Genomic DNA, 20,782 nt, shown 5'->3' with positions numbered 1-20,782 from the left:
ATGTTGCTACTAAAGAGTTGTTAAAATTTTAAAGATGTGATCATGACATTGTTATATTTTGTAGAATAAAATATGATTTCTGGAATTTGCTCCCAAATAGACCAAGGGAACATAATCCAAGGCGGGGGGGAAATATAATAAAAGATATAAGTTGCTGAATTGGGTATTGAAAAGGTAAAAACTAAGACTGTAAGAATTTGTGTGAAGCAGCCAGGGTAGGCTAAGTGGGGAAGACTTCATGGAAGTGGGGAGATAATGATGCCTGAGAAATGGCAAGGGAACAGGGACTGGAAGACATGACTTGAATTGAAGCTAGTTAGATAATAAGATAGATCGGTTTCCCACTTAGGAAGAAATCTATGGTTCTTAACCCTTTTTGGTCAAAGTCTTATCAAGAAGTGAGTAAAAACAATGGGTCATTTCCCCAGAAAAATGCTTTTATAGCCTTGATTTTATAATCAGTGGTTTATGGACAATCTCCTCCCACCCCCTCTTCCTCACCAAAGCTTACTTACTAATGTGAATTCCACACACCACAGCCTGTCACCGCTGCCCCAAATCTTCACCCTTTGTGTCAGGGGCTACAGGAACCTGTGATTTTGGTGAAACATTTAATTTCCCTGTTTCACTATCTCATCAGTTCAAGCTTGTAATATTAAAGGCTGATTCAGCACAGTGCTCTCTTTAGCATAAGAGAGATTTGTTACCTGACCTGCTGTAGCAGAAATGGGTTTAATGATGGTGCATTGTATTAGGTTTAACAATATGAAATTGTTCTGTTTTTGACCTACTGAAAAGGCTATTTCAGTGGTTCTTTCTGTAATTGCTAAATTACCTCCTTCATGCTGTTCACAGGTTGAGTAATATAGGTCGCCCTATAGCTCTTCTGTCTAGGGCTCTCGTTCATTTCATTGTTCTTCTGATACTAGAGGACAGGAAAGGGAGGAGGCATAGCCCTTAACAAAGCAGCCATAAGACTGGAGAACAGAGTACCAGTGGTTTCTAAAATAGTGAAGGGTCTTTGCTTGAAGCAGTTTATTTCCAAAATTTGAGTTTTCTCTTCACGTCCCATCCTTTCACACACCATTATAATTGCTTTATATTTTTATTGGCATGTTATACTTAAACTACCCCTACAGATTACTTATTAAAGATATCTTTATAATGAAGAATTGAGAATCAACAGAACTGATAAAACAAATGCCATACGGTCTTTGATATGACCCTAGATTAAAAAAAGTGTTGAGACTGTTTCAGGCAATTTTAATATGGGGGGGATTAAAATTCCTGGTTCTATTAGTTGTGGAAACATATGCTGATTTTCAGTGATACACACCTGAAAATGTTACAATGCAATTTTATCTCAAAAATAAGTTTATTTTTAGAAAATTCAACTTGAGTAGTTGTGGGAAAAATGTTTTTCTTATAAGATACATCCTGAAACATTTAGGTTGAAGGGTCATGAAACTTCTACATGTGTATATACATACGTGAGCATGTATATATATGTTTATACACTTGTGAAATATATACATACACAATACATATGATATACACATCAACATATGCATTATATGCATCACATGACATTTTATCTCATGTGCACACACACACATTGTATACGTACACACATGTACACACATACACGTGTTTATACATATGTATGTTTATGCACATGTGTATAAAGTGCATAAAAGTATGTGTGGCAAAGTGCTTATTGAATCTACATGAAAGGTGTAGTTCTACATGAAAGGTATGTAGTTACGTTCATTGTACTAGTCTTACAGCTTTTTTAAGGTTAGGTTTGCAATTTTCAAGACAGTTCAGGAAAAAGTTTATTCCCTCTAATATATATCAGCATAAGGTTCTTCAAGATCACATAGAATGGGGCCTCCCATGGTGGCACAGCAGTTGAGCACAGGGTTGCGAGGCTGCCCGCAGCCTCTGCAGCGCCAGTTCGATCCCTGGCCACCAGTGAGGGTCCCACCAAAAAAAAAAAAAAAAGATCACATAGAATGAATCAGCAATAGAACTGCACTGTAACTGGGAAATAAAAGATTGCACATTGATTCGGATCACTAGTCTCCCCTCCTTTGCTGGTTGGGCCAAACTTTAGGCCACATTCTTTAATGTCTTCCTTGGATTCTTTCTCTCTTTAGAACACATTTTTTTTTTTCAATGAGGTATAATTGATGTGTTCCAGTTATGTTTCAGTGTTTGTATATATTGTGAAATGATCACAGTAAGTCTGTCACATATATTTTGGATAATTCTCCTAATCAAGAACTTTTACTAAGTTCTAGTTTCTTGGTTTGGTGTAAATTGCCCCTATTATTCTTGACAAGTTGAGACTATAACTTATACATGAACTTAAAAAATTAAGGGACCATAACCTCTGAAATGGAGAAACCACATCACCCCATTTTATTAGACAGTGGGATAAAAGATATGCATGTTTTTGTGCAGCCATGGCTATGCACATTGGGGAAAAAGCAGTGAGCAAGTTTTTGTCCTCATGTAGCTACATTTTGGTGGATGTCTTATTCCACTTGGGTTGTTTGTCACAAAATAACACAAATTGAGTAGCTTTAAGTTACTTATAACTTATAAACAAGTTATAAAGCAAGTTTTCAAATTCAGAGGCAGAAATCTTGAGATCAGGGTGCCAGATTGGCCAGGTGAAGGACCTCTGAGGCTCTGTCCTCACACGGCAGTATACAAGGGATGGATCTTTGGAGCTGCATAAAAAAAGACCCTAACACTGGTAACCCATCACTTCTCAGAATCCCTACCTACCTTGTGATACCATCAAGCTTAAGGGGTTCAATGTGTGAATTTCATGGGGGAAGGACAAAATTAGGTGGTAATAATTACTATGACACAAAACTAAGGATGGGAAATGAGGGACTATTTTATGACATTTCAAATCCTTTAAAAAAGCAAGAAATAACCCAAGTGGAGAAATCTGGGGTAAAGACTCTTCTACCAAGGGCAAAAATAATAAAAATGGAAGGTAAGAGAGCAGTGAAGGGCCAGTTTATGTGACTCCAGGTGTTTTGACAATGCTGTGGGGAAATGCCAAAGTAGCAAGGATGTAGTTTTAAGTGGGGTAGACACCTTGGAATAATCAAATAACTTACACTTGAGTGGCAAGAATCGAGATGACCCTGGATGTACTGTGATGGTTGTGAAGGTGTTTTTTGGGTTCGAGCAACCATAAAACACTTGTTCCACAAAAGGGAGAGTATAACTGAATAATTTTTATTTTCCTTTAAAAGCTGTTTGTGACTGAAATACTGTTATGCATTCACTACAGGTGAGGTAGAGCTTGAGAATAGTAGCTATGGATTCCTACCCAGCAAGCAGCTTTCTCCCTCCCTAATGGGATCCATTTTGTTAATATGTTTGACTCCTGTCCCTGATCCTGAATCTTTAATAAAATCCAATTCTTAATTGGAGTGCTTTGGAAATCCTTGAGAGGCTTAGTTATCACAATGGCTGGGGTGGTATAGAGGCATTTAGTTGGCAGTGGTGAATCAGAAGCTAATTATCGTCCAAAACAACACAAAACAAATCCTTCGTAAACAATTGCTGCATATCTTACAAGGGTCCCACACCAAGTGTTCATGTGGCTGAAAAGTTGAGCCTATTAATATTTCATACAAGTCTCAAGAAGTGTTTATGTAGGTGTTAATGAAGACAATTTTCCAGCAAATCATTCACATTAGAGCAATGCATTCTTTTCTAGGCAAATCTGATGGTGTCTAAGCTCATGTTCTTGATTAACAGACCATTTTAGACATGGCATGTAACGATAACTCATTAAGTATGAGAAGTCTGTTGTAAGCCTTTTAGGAAGACAAGATAGATGCAGTCACCTTTCTGCCTGGCAAGCTGTCAGCATATGATAATTAGAACTGTGTCAGAATTTGGGACAAGGAAATTTGCTGATGAAAAAGCAGAAATTAAAAACGGTTTCTGGTATGAGACACTGAAATCATGTAAAACTTAGTATGAGACATGTTTCTTTATTGTTAAGTCAATTCTGTTTAGAATTTTTGCTGTTTGGACCTGAAAGCTGTTGGAGAAAAGCCCGCATTTTCAAATCTCAAAAGATTTAAAAGGCAGTTCCAATATCCCCAAACAAAGGTGGGACAATATGAAGGGTAGACACTACTTAGAAGTGTTATTTCTTTGTGGGAACAGGGAATAAACATACCATGTTCCTGAAGAGAAATCTCAGGGATTCATCCCTCACAAACCAAGAGATCAAGGTACTTCTTGTGTTTATTTTTTTAAAAAAATCCAGAATGGATCAAAAATAAGATACAGGTGCCAGACAGGCCAGAAGGTAGCTAGAAAAGTATACCTTAAAAAGGGAGCCTTATTACCTTGTCTTAAAAGCTGTACTCAACGCTTAATTTTCCAGTGACTTAGCTTCCCCTATTCAACTCCCAACATGGTGCAGCTGTTTGCCTTTGTGCAAGGCCTCAGTTTAAGAATCTCATGTACACACATGCTGGGACCAGAGTACTTCTCAACTGACAAGATCTCATTCCTATATGGTCTCATTTCAGGTTATGACTGACTACCCTCCTTGTGTGTAAGATGGTTCCATCCCTTGAAAATATGGCTACATTAGCACAAAATAATGTAAGTCTTTATAATGATCAATAAATCACCTTCTTTCCTTATACATGCAGCTGAAAATAATGACAGGCTAGGGACAGAACATTGTGAACGTTGTACTGTTGGAATTATCACTCATTAGATGATGATTAACTAATGGTCACTAAATTTACATATTAAGGAAATTATATATAGAATACTGCAAAAACACAGTAAAAGACTGAAATCTGCCTATCTCTGCTCAGGAAATCCCTTCACTCCCAAGCGTTATAGTATGTTGTCCTTTCATCTCCCAAGTTTACAGCTATTACTGCTTCTCCTCTTTTTGATCTTCCTTTTGTTCCCCAGTGCCAGAACTTCCAGAGCCTTCTCGCTCAGATGCCATCTGTTAAAAAAAAACATTTGAGATAATTATTGTTAATATATTTTTCATTAGGGCCAACATTAATAGTAAGAAAACATCAGATTTATTGTTAGGGCCGAACATTTGTTCTCTAGTGAACTGAAAATGCAGAAGCCATATCCAGTCTATTCCACTCTCCCTCTTCTAGTCTATGTTGGTGGTTTCTGTGACCCTTTTTTTGATCTCACCCTCCCTTCCAAAATAGTGAAGACAACAGGATGGATATCCAGCTGCAGTACTAGTGCCACATTTGGGTATGCAGGGAGTCTTCAGCGACAGTAACCAAGAGCAGTCATACTAAGGATAAGTGAAGAGCAAAATAATCATTGGACAGAATACCCTTGGGCCTCTGTACCTTTTTGTATGCCATCTCGAAGAGCTTCAGTGATGCTTGCTGTAGGGAGGATGCGGCCTGCCTTATATTTTCTCCTGTTTCACTATCTTTTCGAGCCAGGAGCTCTCTCATTTTGGAAATCTCTTCTTTTAGCTTGTTGCACTTTAAAACAAAACAAAACCCTCATTTTTTCCAGGTTTCTTATCCCATTACATGTAGTAGTAATGTTCAGAAATTTTTTTTTAATACTAAATTCTGTCAAGCCCCACAAAGAAAAATGAACTTCACTGACACTGGTGACAATGCCTCCCAACTTCCTGAACTATTTAAAAGGAGGGCTCACCTCATCAGCAGGCAATTGGTCCTTGAATTCTTCCATCTTAGTTTCTGTGTCATGAATGATTCCTTCAGCCATATTAACTGCTTCAACTCGTTCCTAAAAAAATCACAAGTGTAGTATGAAAAAAGACTTCCCAATCAACCATTTGGCTGGATGTCCTCACTAAGCAATACATGTTAACTGCTGCATATAATTAGAGGTCATACATACAGAGCTCAAAAATTTTTAGAGTCTGTAAAGATATCAAATATTTAGTGTAACATTAGAATTTTGATATGTGGGTCTCCCTGGTGGTGCAAGGGTTAAGCACCGCACTATGAAGAAATCCACAGCCTTTGCAACACAAGTTCAATCCCCGGCCGGCCAGGGAGAAACCCACAAGGCGCAGCAGACCTCTTCTGTTTCGCCTGCTGCTCCCCTCAGTAGTGTATTTCAGTCAGTCTGTCTGTTGTGTTCCCCACTCTGTCTCTGGTGAATCTTCTCACCCCCCCCTTCCCCTCCCCTGCATCTCTGGCCTGTACCCCAGCTCTTGTATGCATAAACAAAAAAAATCATTTTTAAAAAAAGAACTTTGATATGTAAGACTAGTAATTAAGACATTTCACACATAACAGATTAAGACAAGACAGATGGAAGAGATAAAGCATCAATGACAAATGCCCAAACTCCAACCTTCATCGCCCAGACAAGAAGGCAGAAACTAATTACCTTCCTTCGTCGGTCTTCCTCAGCATACTTCTCTGCATTTTTAACCATATTTTCAATATCATCTTTGCTTAAACCACCAGAAGACTGGATCACAACTATAGTGAAAAGAAGGCATATTACTTTCCAGATAAAATTGTGTCTTCTGCTACTGTAGTAAGAAGAATACTCCTAACTTGTAATAGTCAATCTGGATGTGAATTACAAAAAGATCAGAAATACCCTGTTGTCCTATAGGAGGAATCCAAGGGTCTGAAATATACAAAGACCAAATTCTTAATGCTTGGTTGTTCTGGGGAATAAGTACGCTTGTTAACGTGGACCTGGTAATCGAAGAGAAAGGGGACAAAAAAGGGCTCGTTGTCTTCCCGAGACTGAGAGAAAAGACCACACAACTTGGGCCTCCTTGGTAGTCTGGGGTGTAAGTCTCAGAGTTATCACTGCTACGAACTCAGTTCAATCCCCAGCCAGGGAGCTAACCCACTTTCGGCTTAGCAGACTTCTCCTGTCCCACCTGCTGTTCTCCTTAGCAGTATATCTCAGTTAATTTGCCTGTTCTGCTTCCCATTCTGTCTCTGATGAATTCTCTCACCCCCTGTACCTGTGGCCTATACCCCAGTTCTTCTATGGTGGGGAGTGGGGAAGGCAGGGAGGATGACACACACACACACACACACACACACACCAAAGAGGTCTATCTAAGTTCCCAACAGAGACATTCCAGACTCACTCATCTCACTCTGTTGAATAACAGCACTTACTCTGTTGCTCACGTCCTGTACCCTTATCTTTGGCAGAGACATGTACAATCCCATTGGCATCAATGTCAAATGTAACTTCAATCTGAGGGACTCCACGAGGGGCTGGGGGAATTCCAACCTAAAATAAATATCTAGATTAAGTGTCTCTCACAAAGGGATCCAGTGTTCTATTTCCACACCTATATGTCTCTTAGGAAAAACAAATAATACTACCTACACTTAATAAAGGCACAAAAATACATTTATAGATGAGGGTAGTAGTTTCATTGCAATCTGAAATAACATGGCTCACAGTGAAGTTAGTTATAGCAAGTAACCCTATATTGTGTGTACCCGAGGACAGTGAACGAGAGAAAACCTCTCATCATTGCTGATCTCACCGATAAGCAATGCTGACAAAGCAGTAACAGCATCAAATAGCACTTAATAATCAGGAATTTTTCCTAATCAGCATTATTTATCAACTTCTTGGTGAGTTCCTATAGCACAAGGAACAAGCAAGACTTTCAGGTAAAACACTACACAGTCAAGATAACAGGTTATGCTGGTGTATGTCAGCAGTTTATGGCAAAGTTATTAGGGGTTAGAATATAATCAACTTTACAGTAAAAGGAAGAGCAAAATATTCAGGATTCCTGATACCTACCAAAGTAAACTGTCCAAGAAGTTTGTTGTCTCCAGCCATCTCTCTCTCACCCTGACAAACTTTTATCTCCACTTGTGTCTGTCCATCAGCAGCTGTTGAAAACACCTAAAAAGAAGGAAACTTCCTGGATTAGCAGTATGATTAAACTGACACCCCTTATACAAAGTGCAAGCCAAATAAATTCACCCTAATGTATATTTTATTCAGAACAAAGACATGTCTTTGTAGGGAATAGGAGTAGGATTAGCACAGCAAAGGGCACATAGTAGCTATTGTTTCAACTAAGCAAATGCACTGGACAATGATGCAGTATTACAGAAGGCTTTGAGAAGGAGTGAAAAAGTGAAAATTGCTGGTATGGGGAATTGGGTCAGAGACTGGATATGTGCTTTGTGCTCAGTCACAGGAAATCAAGCATACTTCTTTTCAGAATGATGTGTTGTCAGTACATCACAGCACAAATAAAGCACAGATACATTTGTCAGAAAAATGTCAAAATTGGGAAAATCAGGAAATAATTCTTACTCCCAAACCATGCTTTTCTCTATATAGTCCTACTTGATATCTCAGAAACTCCGATCCTTTGTCCCTCTCCCATCATTTGTCCCTAAAACAAGCTCATTTCCCTTGTCTTAGTCTTTTTATTGTCTTTGAGAACAGAAGAGTACCAGAAACTTGCCTTTTAGGGCAAGGAGGGAAAACTATTGATGCTTTCCCTATAATCACCACTGCTGGCTGGCAGGTAAAGACAACTTTTCCAGAACAAAAAGGAGAAAAGAAAAAAAGTCAAGTTTCTTACCACCAACATTCAACAAATGTGGACTGCAAAACAGTTAAGTGAAGTTTTATAGGAAATGCTCACAAAATTACAATCAGTTCCCTCACAAATCTCTATCAGAATGTAGGGAGGGGTAACTTACCTGGCTCTTCTTGGTTGGAATAGTGGTGTTCCTGTTAATAAGTTTGGTAAAGACACCTCCCAGAGTTTCAATACCCAGAGACAAAGGAGTCACATCCAGGAGCAGCACATCTGTGACATCACCGGCTAATACACCTCCCTGAATGGCAGCACCAATGGCCACAGCCTCATCAGGATTGACAGCTTTGCTAGGGGCTCGGCCAAAGAGATCCTGCACAGTCTGCTGAACCTAAGCGTCAAGAAAAAACCTGTCACCCACCACTCAGAGTGTCTGAAAAGAGAATACATCTGAAGACCCCAATAAACCCCACTATATCACACTTCAGATTCAAGAATGTAAACTATTTCATAGTTGACTTCTTATTATCTACATTTATGTAGGTAACATATATTTTACTCATGTAAGCATCTCATTCATAGCTCTTTTAAATTTGTGGAGACTTGCCTAAGTTTTGTTATCTGGTTTCCCAGAAAAGAAGGGTGAATGGCAAAAGGATCTAGAAATTGTATAATCTAAGTTCTCTTCTACAAATCAACAACCAACCTAAAAGAAGCAGTGATAATTCAACAATATTGGTGGGTAGTGTGGGGCATCTTCTTACCTCCTGATTATTTTACTAATAGCTAGGAAGTAGGGTTAGTTGAATAGCATTTGTTAACAAAAAAAGGTGTCATATGTCAAGATACATGTTATATGCTCCAAAGCCTCCCCTTTTTTCCTCAGGGTTATTTTGTACATATTTTCCAAACACTCCAAAGGTAAAATTTAGAAAATCTAAAGGCCCAGATACTCTTATTTAAGCTTTAAGGCAAGAATTGCACCTTCAATAGATTTTGTGCTCAGTCATTAGCTTTCCACACACCTGTCTTCAGAATGATGTGTTGATGAGTAAAATGCATCATTGCACAAATCTTTGTGGAAGAGATGCAATTAGAAATCTTCTATGTTGCAGATATTTCTATAGTTGCCCCTGTGGTCTAGTTAGTAGCACCAAATTTTTTAGGTCATCCCTAAATATAAAATTCTTTCAAAATAAAGTCAGCTTCCTCCTTGCTGTCACCCTGAAGATATCCTGCCCTTGCTAATTCTTTTCCTTGTACCCTTTAATTTATAAAAAGAGGTGGTGCAGCGGCTGGGTGCTGGGCTGCGAAGCTGCCCGCAGCCTCTGCAGCGCCGGTTCAATTCCTGGCCACCGGTGAGGGTCCCACATGGTGCGCAGACCTCTCCTGCCGCGCCCACTGCTCCCCTCAGCAGTGTACTTTGGTCCTTCTGCCTGTTCTGCTCCCCGCTCTGGTGAATTCTCTCACCCTCCAGCGCTTCTGACTGTACCCAGTGCTTGTAAATAAATAAACAGAAAACAAACAAACAAACAAACAAAAAAAAAAAAAAAAAAAAGAGGGTAAAAAGAGCTTGGAAAAAAAAGATCCATGGGTACAAATCCACCCCTTCAGGTCACAGTGGCAAAAAGACACATCATCATTTCCCTACAACACAAGCCATTTCTCCCAAGTGTTCATCACGGGTCCATACCTTGGGCATCCTGGTCATGCCACCGACAAGGATTACTTCTCCTATATCACTCTTGCTGACTTCTGCATCTTGCATGGCTTTTTGGCATGGGGCAATGGTCCTCTTGATTAGATCAGTCACAATTCCCTCAAACTGAGCCCGGGTCAGCTTCATATTCAAATGCTTGGGTCCAGAAGCATCCATCGTAAGATACGGCAAGTTGATGTCAGTCTAGTGAGGAAGCGGGGAAGACCAGTAGTAGAACACTGAAGGCCACAGGAAGGGTCAGACTTACTTTAAATGAACAGCCACTGAAGACAGTGACCCTTAAGACTTAATCTCTCATGTTCCCAGAGGTAAATACTACACAGTCTATTATTAACAAGGAAAAAATGGAGTGGGGAAGTAGGACAATTCTTTTTAAGGAGATGGAAAAACTGTCTTGACAGTATACATACATTAAGAACCATGCTCCTGTTTCTTTTCACCCAGCTTAAAAAATTTCACGTACATGAAGATAAACGTCAAATGTTTATGCTCCAAATAACCTGTCACCAAGCTAGAGATTTTTAAGTTTCAGGAAGACAGAGAGTTGCAACAGAAATGCCAATGAGAACTACAAGGACGGTCTTTACTGCCACCACATCCCCAAAGACCAACAGTAACACTGCTACTGCCACAGCAAATCCTGGCATAAGGCATGGACCAAGAATATTTAACAAAACTCATCACTAACAATGCAAAAACAGGGGCTCTGGGGGATGGACCTTCAGGAACAGCACTGCCATGTGCCTCCACCTCCAACCTCACATCAAAGCAAGACCAGCAAGGAATAAAGACAGTGGAAATCAAGTTCTTAGCCACCTTATCCAGGTGAAGTACAAGGAAATGTAAATGTTTAATAATCAGAATTAACATATCTTCTGTACAAACAGTGACACTAAATACTGCTTTAAAGATTACCACTGACAATTTCCTTCTTCCTTTACAAAATGTTAAAGTGAATCAGAAAACAATATATCTAAATCAAAGTGATACAACAGAATCTTCTATGACTGTGGAAATGTTCTTATCTGTGCTATTCATTCAATCCAGCTACCATCTATTTATACCTGAGCACTTGAAATATGGCTGCTATAAGTGGCCAATGGAACTTTATTATTAAATAAATAACCACATGTGCTGCTATTGGTGTAGCTGTACACACTAAATGACAATCTGAGAAACAGGACTCTCCACCCTCCAAAGTCAGTTCATGACAGTTTTGCTTCCCCCCACCCCCAATCCAGCCATGTATATCTCACTACCATACTCTAATTCAAGTTCTTCCTTTCCTTACCACCTCCCAACATAGTTCTACATCCACTCAGGCTGCCCTCTGCCCCGAACACACATCTACCCATCCCCAAATTCTCCATTCCACCTCAAAGTGCTTTTCACAAACCCAAATCTGACCATGTTACTGTCCCCCAGTTAAAAATGCTTCAGTATTTTGTATTCCTTTATCTCAGAAGAGACACAAAATCCCCAGTCCATAAAACCTGTAGCCATGTTCCCCTTGTCTGCCTGCACTCCAGCTACACTGGCCCTCTCATGTCTTTATCCCAGAACCCGAGTTACTTGACTCTTCATCTTTTCCTGATCAACTCATCTTGCATAAGCTCTCCCTGCTACATCAAAACACCTTGGTCAAGTTCCTCTGTGTTAACAGTGCCTTTTTACATTAATAATCTTGCATTTAGGGCCTCCCCCGTGGCGCAGCGGTTGAGCGCTGGGTTAGCGAAGCTGCCCGCAGTCTCTGCAGCGCCGGTTCGATCCCCAGCTGCTCCCCGGCCACCGGAGGAGGATCCCACATGGCACGCAGACCTCTCCTGCCGCCCGCTGCTCCCCTCAGCAGTGTACTTCAGTCTTTCTGCCTGCTCTGCTCCCCGCTCTGGCTCTGGTGAATTCTCTCACCCTCCCGCGCTTCTGACTGTACCCAGTGCTTGTATAAATAAATAAATAAATCTTAAAAAAAAAAAAGAATCTTTAAAAAAAAAAAATAATCTTGCATTTAGCATACTTACTGTTCACTACATAAGCATTGTATTTAGTAATCCCCAAGTCTGTCTTATGTCATTTTATAGATAAGAAAACAAACATTAAGCAATTTAATCCAAGGTCACATAGCTAAGAAGTGATGAAAACAGGAATGTGAAACCAGCAGCTGGCTTGCAGAGCAGTTCATAACGTCTACATTACTTCTGGTCTGACATTTATTAATATAATGTTCTAATTAATGTTCATCTCCCTAAACCATATCATAAATTTGAGGTAATATATACTTCCAGGAGTTTTTCCTACAGATTTACCATCACACATGCCTAAACATTATGCCCAAGATGATCAATACACCTTGCTATAGTAGCAAAATGCTGAAAAACAACCCAAATGCCTATCAGTATGTTTTAGCTACATTAAAGCCAACCAATGACGCCCATCTCCCCTCCTGGACAAAAGGTGTCCAACCACTGGAATTTTAAACTATCTTCTAGTAGTGCCACATATTTCAACTCAAACTGTAACCATTGTGTTGCAAAATTCTGCCACTCCATTATGATAGCTGGGATAAGGGAACACAATTGGGAACACCATCAACATCATGAATGACTAATCTTGTCATTCTTCATAGCTACAAAAAAAACAATGACAGATTTCACTGAAGGTTAACCATCAATACAATGTCAGTTGCTATAAATACATCTCCCCTTCCTAGGGTGGTGGTCACAGGTCCTGCTTCTCCGCTCCCACCTAAGACCCCACAATAGATCTCTTGCCCTCCATCTTAAGTTTCTGATCCAGACCTAACTAACATGTTTTATGCAACTTTGTTCTTAGTGGTTAAGGCAAAGTTAAAGTCTCCTGTCTCAGAACTGGAGCAACACAGGTTGACACCTTCAATAGATGCTGAGCAATATGATGGCCAGAGGGAAAGTTGTATGGGTTATATAGATCTTAGCCCACAGCCAAGTTTCGCAGCTCACTTTCTAGACTGTTCTTGAGCCAGGAAAATGAGCACTTGAGACTCACACAACTGCCTTCAGTTATGTGAAGACAGTAGCAATTCGGAGTCTCTTACTATTTCCAGGCTAATAGTTCTAACTTTGCATATTGATTTTTAAAATCAGTATGTCTTTAAGGCAAGGAAGTATATCCAATTCATTTAGGATTTAATATCAGTTGACAAATTTCTGATCATTCATTAAAAAATATACTGCCCCTTTATTGATGAAAAGGTTTTACCACCAATCACAGAACTGTTAGTAGACCCATTAGAATATGCTATTCAAATAAACTCAGGCTGAAAAGACCTATCAAAACTGCTTGGGTATATTCACATCTCACCTGCACCGAGGAGGAGAGTTCACATTTGGCCTTCTCAGCAGCTTCTCGAACCCTCTGAAGTGCCATGTTGTCTTTGGTCAAATCAACCCCCGTCTATAAAATGAAGATAGACGTGCTATTAATAGTGAGATGATGTATATCATTTGAATTTCAAAGGTAAGTTTTAACAACACAAAATAGAGCCATATCATTACAAGGAAACATAAATCACTTATTACACCTAATCTGTAGGGAAAACAAAATTCTAAAAAAGGCATCCGTGCTTAATCAAAGAGCTGAACTGAGCTCTTATCTTTCCAGAATTCTAGTGTCCAGTTTCCATGATTCCTTTTCCAATTTTATAGCCCTAGTACCATACTCTCAATCTTTTTTTTTTGTTACCAATGCAAGCTATAATAACAAAAGTTTGATCCACTCATGACACTGAAAGACAATTACTTCAATGTGCTATCAATGCTGTTAAGGGCAAAAAATTACAAAGCAAACTCATCTGAACCAAAAAAATCCTCGATATCTGAACGTTAATCACACATGTAACTAACCTCTCTTTTGAACTCCTTCACAATGTGCTGTAGTAAGGCCTGATCAAAGTCTTCACCACCTAGGAAAGTGTCTCCATTGGTGGACTTCACCTCAAACACTCCTTTCTGAATTTCCAGGATAGAAATATCAAAAGTCCCACCACCTAAATCATATACAGCAATACTAGAAAGAAAAAAGACCTTAAGGAACGAAACTTAACATAAGCGTATAAATTCCAATAACCAAACAACATAAACCTGATTATTTCCCAAGTGTAATTTTTATGAAATTTGCTAACTGCCTAAATGATGCATGTTAAGTAAACCTAATAACTACAAGTAAAATACAGACAACATGTTGTGAGGTAAGCTCAAATTTTAATAGCAAAATTGCCAGTTATTCAGCTGCTCTTGGATGAATGTTTGGGAATATACATGTAAAAGGGGAAAAAATGACCTATACCCAGTAAGTTAAAAAAAAGTGGTTTTGAAAAATGAATGAAAAACACTTGGCATACTCTCTTAAAGGAGATCAAGGAAGTTCCACTTCTACATTAAATATAAAGCCTGATCATTAAAATTAAGAACATAAAGTGTCAGAAATGGAGGTTGAATTTATTGCACAAACTTACATTTTGTCTTCTGATTTGTCTAGACCATAGGCTAGAGCAGCAGCTGTGGGTTCATTAATTACCCGAAGCACATTTAGTCCAGCTATTTGGCCAGCATCCTTAGTGGCCTGGGAAAAAAAAAGAAAAAAAAAAAAAAACAAAAAACATTTTCTACCCTTATGCTACAAACAGCCTTAATTTCTTGAATAAGAATTCTAATCAAACTCACCTGTCTCTGAGAGTCATTGAAATAAGCTGGGACTGTGATCACAGCATTTTTTGCTGCATGCCCCAAGTAATTTTCTGGAAAAGAATAAAAAAATGAGATAGGGTGGGGCCTCCCCAGTGGCGCGGCGGTTGAGCGCTGGGTTGCGGGGCTGCCCGTGGCCTCTGCGGCGCTGGTTCGATCCCTGGCTGCTCCCTGGCCACCGGAGGAGGGTCCCACATGGCGCGCAGACCTCTCCTGCTGCCCGCTGCTCCCCTCAGCAGTGTACCTTGGTCCTTCTGCCTGCTCTGCTCCCCACTCTGGCTCTGGTGAATTCTCTCACCCTCCTGCACTTCGGACTGTACCCAGTGCATGTATAAACAAACAAATAAATAAATAATACATGCCTCTTAAAAAAAAAAAAAAGTTTCTTAAAAAAAAAAAAAAAATGAGATAGGGTGTTACATGAAACAGTAAGAGAATTTACTAATGTAACCTAATAACCCTTCCCACCTTCTTGATGCCACAGATAGCAAACACCAGTTTTTGAGTATGGGACCTAATATGTAGTGAGCTTGTAGGAAAACAATGCAATTAAAGACACTGATTTTTGAAAAACCACGATCTCACCTATAACACTTTAGTCAAAGTTCACCAGTTACCATGATCCACTTTTAGACTTAAAACAGTCCCTACTTTCTATCACAAAGTTCTAAGCCTTACCTAACAGACACAAAAAGTTAATGTGTAGTATTTTGGCTTTCAATATGTAACACTATCCCTCCCCCACTGAAGAAACAAGCCACCTTAGGAAAATTTAGAAGATAAATTCAACCTGCAGGAAAGATCAAGTAACAAAAGTTTTGCCATTCCTAGGATTTCTGTGTAACAGAAAAGACTCATCCAAAGGACACTAGGGTCTGGAAGTTAATGATCTCAGAGGAATCATCCACTTCTTCAAATTTCCCCAGATGTGGCCTAAAACCTCTCACCTGCAGTCTCTTTCATTTTCATCAGCACAAATGCTCCAATCTGACTTGGTGAGTAAAGTTTTCCATGAGCTTCTACCCAGGCGTCGCCATTGGAGGCACGGACAATTTTAAAAGGAACATTTTTTCTGAAAGACAAAAAAACTGTATTTGAAAAAATGCCACTGAAACTACAATGAAGAGGTTAGCACAACACAAGCATCTGCCCATTTCAGAAGATCCACTGACAACAAATGAGAACTCCAGAAATTCTTCAACGAAAACCTTTACAGAGCAAATTAACAGGTAAAAACTACCTGATGAAAGACGAACTTTCTTACTTGCCCCCAAACAAAAAAACCTATGCAGCTGCCTTGGAAAATGATTAGTTACCACAGGACCCGGCAATTCCACTGCAATAATATCTATCCAAAAAGAAAGCATGTTTACATAAAAACTCATACAAAAGTGTTTATGGTAGCATTATTTACAATAGCTAAAAAGTGAGAACCCAAATGTCCACTAAATGACAAATGGATAAACGAAGTGTAACATATACATCCATAAAATGATGTTGGAATGAAGTAGTGATACGTGCTATATTAAATGGATAAACCTTGAAAACCTACCTGATCAACACAAGGAGGCCATTATTTGCCTTCTGGTATATTTGCTTCTATATCTGATTTACATGATCCAGAATATTCTCATTTTTCACATACTATATATATGTATAACAAAGACTCATGTGTGATGGTGAAGTTTTTTTTTTTTTTTGAAGGAACCAGCCTTTTGGCAGAGGCAGGGCTCATTTAGGGGCAAGGTAAAGTAGTCCAGGGATCCTGTTGAAACGATTCTTGTATATATGTCCTTTGCAACCAACTACATTTCTGCTATTACTCACATGTCTTTTTGAACTTCAGAGTCGTCATATCGCCGGCCAATGAGACGTTTGGTGGCATAAAATGTATTGTTTGGGTTGGTGACTGCTTGACGCTTGGCTGGCATCCCAACAAGTCGCTCACCATCTGCTGTAAAGGCTACAACTGAAGGGGTGGTTCTAGCGCCTTCAGCATTCTCCAGCACCTATTCTCAAACATAGAAAAAATGAGATTCTAATCACCACTGGTGTCTTTAATCATTTAAGACAAAACAGATGCTTAATCAGAAAATGAACGTTCAAGGAACAGCCCCAATGGTTATACTTTTCTGCTCTGTGAATGCTGATATAATAAATACTAGTGGAGCCAGGAGCTATTTCTAGTTCCTTGCTTTGAAACATAACTAAAAACAAAACAGGCAGAGCCAAGTCTTTCATACTCAATGTTGGAACAAGGGTATATTTCCTTCTATGTGGAAAATTAAATATACTCCTAATTTTTTTTTTGTGTGATGGCTACAAGTTTCAGGGATATTAAAAAAGGCCAGGAAGCAATTCAAGAACCCTAGGTGCTCTAAATCTTGAGAAGAATCCAGCAGGAAAAAGATCTCATGTGTAGAATAAGGAGGCCGCAGGAGGATCAGCATCTATGATAGCAGCAATCTCCTAAGAACATACTTTCCTTAGAATGTGGCCTTTGCCTTACATGGAGCTTTACATGCGTTGAGATTATTCCTGTACCTCTAGCCTTGGTTCAAATGACTTACAAAAATTTCGACTCTTAAGTAATCCACCATGCAAGTCATTCCAATGGATCCTAATGATAAGTCTTAACTTTATACTAGGACTTGCTTAAGTCCTGGCAAGTTAAACCCATTCAGTTATCTGCACCAATAAAATTAAAAATAAAAGTTCACTTCGTAAGAGTTTGAAAGCAACATCTAAAATCAAAGCTGACATACCTTATCTAAGCCAAAGGACATATTTCTGGATTGGGTACTAGCTACCACTGTGTAAATTAGAGCCCCCAATTATGCTCACCTTTGCTTGTTTTCCTTCCATAACTGCCACACAGGAGTTGGTAGTACCCAAATCAATACCAACAACTGCTCCTTTGATTGCTTCTGATCTACAAGACATTTAAAACAATGCTTTGTTACTGTTATCTTAATGGAAAAAAAAAAAAAAAGAAATTCAATTCTTTGAGTGCAACAATCACAAATGCAAAGACCACAACTTTAGAGTCTAATATTTACTGTGGATAGAAAGGAAGTGAAATTATACTTACGCATAATCCCGCCTTGACACAATTCTGAAAGCTTCATGACTAAGGCCATTCCAGCCATCCTAAAAGGGAAAAAATACTCCATTAGCCAATCAACTATATATGAAAACATGGTCTTGTTCCAATTCTTCTCAAGAACACATGGAGGCTTGAGACTTTTACTATTAAATGGGTGGCTGTCATGCATAAAGTATACAGACAGGAAAGAAAAACTATTTCACGTAGAGAAGGCATTATATAACTGAAACAGTAACACCATCTATATAAATTTCCCAAGTATATAAAACTGTCTTTACAACAGGGTTTCTTAACCTTGGCACTACCCATTTTTTTTTTTTAAAGATTTATTTATTTATACAAGCACTGGGTACAGTCAGAAGCGCAGGAGGGTGAGAGAATTCACCAGAGCGGGGAGCAGAGCAGGCAGACTGAAGTACACTGCTGAGGGCAGCTTCGCAAGCCAGCGCTCAACCGCTGCGCCACCGGGGAGGCCTGGCACTACCAATTTTGACCCAAATCTTTGCTGGGGTTAGGGGTGCAGGGGGGAAGGACTGGCCTGTGCATTTTAAGATCCCAGGTGTCAACCAATAAAGGCTAGTAGCACGGTTCCTCAAGTTATAGCTACCAAAATTATCTCTAGGCATTGCAAAATGTTCCTTGGGGAGTCAAAAATGGCCCTGATTGAGAATCACTGTATTTCAAATTACTTTCGGATACTTTTCATTGTCAGGAGCTATGTGTGCCTTAATCCTACTCTTTTCATACTAAAGGTATAGATTTAAAATATTTAGAAGCCTTTCCTCACTTGCTCCCAAGCAGTTGCTTTAAAGATTTAAGATTATTAATCCTGTGGAGTCACTTTAGGGGGAAAAAAAAAACAAACCAACCACAACTCAGGAATGGCCTCTAGCCAGGATCAAATATCTTTTGTTACAACCTAGCCTCAGGATACTTACAAGCCTTCCTTTAATTCCACGTGAGTGCAAAAGATACAGTTCCTGTATTTTTCATCTAGTAATAATGATTGACCCTCTATGGCCTTTTCCTGGTCTTAGTTTTCAGAAATAAAAAGAGCAAACAGTATTACACGAAAGATTCAGGAGAACTAACTACAAAGATATCCAAAACAGGAACCCCCGCGCTTGATTTCCAACTTGCTATTGAGCTGCTTTTCTTCATTTCATCACAGCAGCGGGGTCCTTACCTTGTGTTTTACTGAAAGGGCAATCGTCCTTCGACTCGTACATGAAAATAAAAACTACAATAGGTTCCTTCCCAACAGACCGCGTCCTTCGCCCCCAAGGCCAAACCGCTCTATTACCCTCAGAACGGATCGTCAGGGCCACTGCCCGCTACTTTGAGGAGTAAAACTCTAGGATCGCAGAGGGGTGTGACTCAGCAGGGCCCGAGAAATGGAGGCAAAACCCTGCATTAGGCCTTGAGCCGACAACGCTGATCACTAAAGTCCCGTTCGTTACCTTCCTCCCCTCCAGATCGCTCGCGGAGAATTCTGACCCCTAAGGACGCGACTGCCTCACAGAGGCCCAAGGCCTTACATACATGGGCGCAGGCCTGGCGCCTCCTTACCTGGTGGCGGGCCGCTTTGGGGCCCCGAGAGGCTGCGGCGCCGACGAGACGGGCTGCCGCGGCTCGGCTGGCGCTTATCATGGTGGCCAGGGGGAGGGAGAGCGAGGCAGCAAACAGGCTGTCGGACGGCCGGGAGCCGCGCGGCGAGGTGGTGAGAGCGCTTCTGGAAACCTCCAACCACGTGGGGTGGGGGGGCGGGGGTTGGTGGCTGGGACCTGGAGGCCCGCTCTTCCGCTAGGGCGCCGTCCCCAGTGCCTGACCAGAGACTACCAGGCCGCCGCATCCAGAGCCAGGGCGTACGGTTAACACTCTCCGCCGCATGATGGTTGGTAAAAAGTTGCCCTTTAGTTCCGGCGGCGACGGGTCTGGGTTCAGTGAGAGCCGAGGCTTATAGGAGAGGTATGAAGGCAACACGTTGGACAGCCCCGGTCCTCAGCAGTAGGAGAGACTCAAGGTCACACGGGATAAATTGCGAACCGATCAGGCTCCTTGCGTCAGTTACTTGAGGGGAGGGGTCTGTTGCGTCTGCGCGGCTGGCATTCTTCTGAGGGCCTGGGGCGCATGTGCGAGGGAGTGGCGGAAAACGGGGGTGGAGTCTAGCTGCAGCTCTCATTGGATGCCCCGGCGCACGTGAGTTTGGCCCGAGCGTTGCCCCGGGCGAGGCAGGGCGCGCGCAGAGTCCACGCGGTGACTCCCCGTCCCCTGACCCCGCCTAGCTCCGCTTCTCGCGCAGATCGCCATCTTGTCCCGGGGCTTTGTTTGGTGGAAGCGTCAGGCCCAGTAACCTTGTCGCTTTGCTCCATCCTTGATTCTTGGCCGCCTTTTCTATTGCAGTAATTTGAAATGCGTGCCGTGTTTTACCGTAGGGATACCAGGCAGCCTTTATTCACAGCATCTGCTCGCCTTTTCCTAATTATAGTGCACACATGAGGCAAAAAGTCCTTGAACTCGGGCTCTCCCCGGCCATGTGTGTTGGGCCTTACTGAGGCTTCTCGGGCTCGTCTCAGGTCTTGTGCTGCTTGCTGGGACAGGCTGTGTGACATGTACCATGTCGGTGGACTGCTGTGGTTTGAGATTTTTTAAAAAACGGACAA

The 20,782-nt window shown here is 40.7% G+C and overlaps 1 protein-coding gene and 2 non-coding genes across 3 annotated transcripts; all 3 read right to left on the bottom strand.

Annotated features, from left to right (window-relative positions):
• Positions 1-4,269: 4,269 nt before the first annotated feature.
• Positions 4,270-19,869, bottom strand: HSPA9 (heat shock protein family A (Hsp70) member 9). The gene is made up of 17 exons (XM_037509204.2): positions 19,689-19,869; positions 18,105-18,163; positions 17,858-17,945; positions 16,841-17,022; positions 15,961-16,085; positions 14,993-15,066; positions 14,785-14,891; positions 14,174-14,336; positions 13,632-13,724; positions 10,269-10,478; positions 8,739-8,966; positions 7,819-7,923; positions 7,173-7,290; positions 6,415-6,509; positions 5,710-5,802; positions 5,388-5,528; positions 4,270-5,014 (listed from the first exon to the last, which is right to left on the bottom strand). The coding sequence occupies exons 1-17, from the start codon at positions 19,767-19,769 to the stop codon at positions 4,937-4,939; spliced, it is 2,040 nt and encodes a 679-aa protein (XP_037365101.1). The 5' UTR covers positions 19,770-19,869; the 3' UTR covers positions 4,270-4,936.
• On the bottom strand, positions 8,210-8,277 carry LOC119243852 (small nucleolar RNA SNORD63). The gene has a single exon (XR_005124854.1). It is a non-coding gene; the product is annotated as a small nucleolar RNA SNORD63 (small nucleolar RNA).
• Positions 9,573-9,645, bottom strand: LOC119243851 (small nucleolar RNA SNORD63). The gene has a single exon (XR_005124853.1). It is a non-coding gene; the product is annotated as a small nucleolar RNA SNORD63 (small nucleolar RNA).
• Positions 19,870-20,782: the final 913 nt, after the last annotated feature.

Source organism: Talpa occidentalis, unplaced genomic scaffold (genome assembly GCF_014898055.3).
Source record: "Talpa occidentalis isolate TD23 unplaced genomic scaffold, MPIMG_talOcc4v2.1 talOcc4.13, whole genome shotgun sequence".
In the NCBI taxonomy this organism is placed as follows: domain Eukaryota; kingdom Metazoa; phylum Chordata; class Mammalia; order Eulipotyphla; family Talpidae; genus Talpa; species Talpa occidentalis.
This window is presented reverse-complemented; position numbering and strand designations above follow the sequence as displayed.

Excerpts from the sequence above, each read along its gene's own strand:
- HSPA9 (XM_037509204.2), bottom strand. The coding sequence starts at position 19,769 with ATGATAAGCGCCAGCCGAGCCGCGGCAGCCCGTCTCGTCGGCGCCGCA. Across the intron at positions 13,725-14,173 it reads TGAAGGAGTTCAAAAGAGAG|ACGGGGGTTGATTTGACCAA; the intron begins GTTAGTTACATG and ends TTCATTTTATAG. Across the intron at positions 7,924-8,738 it reads TTCCAACCAAGAAGAGCCAG|GTGTTTTCAACAGCTGCTGA; the intron begins GTAAGTTACCCC and ends CCTTCTTTTTAG.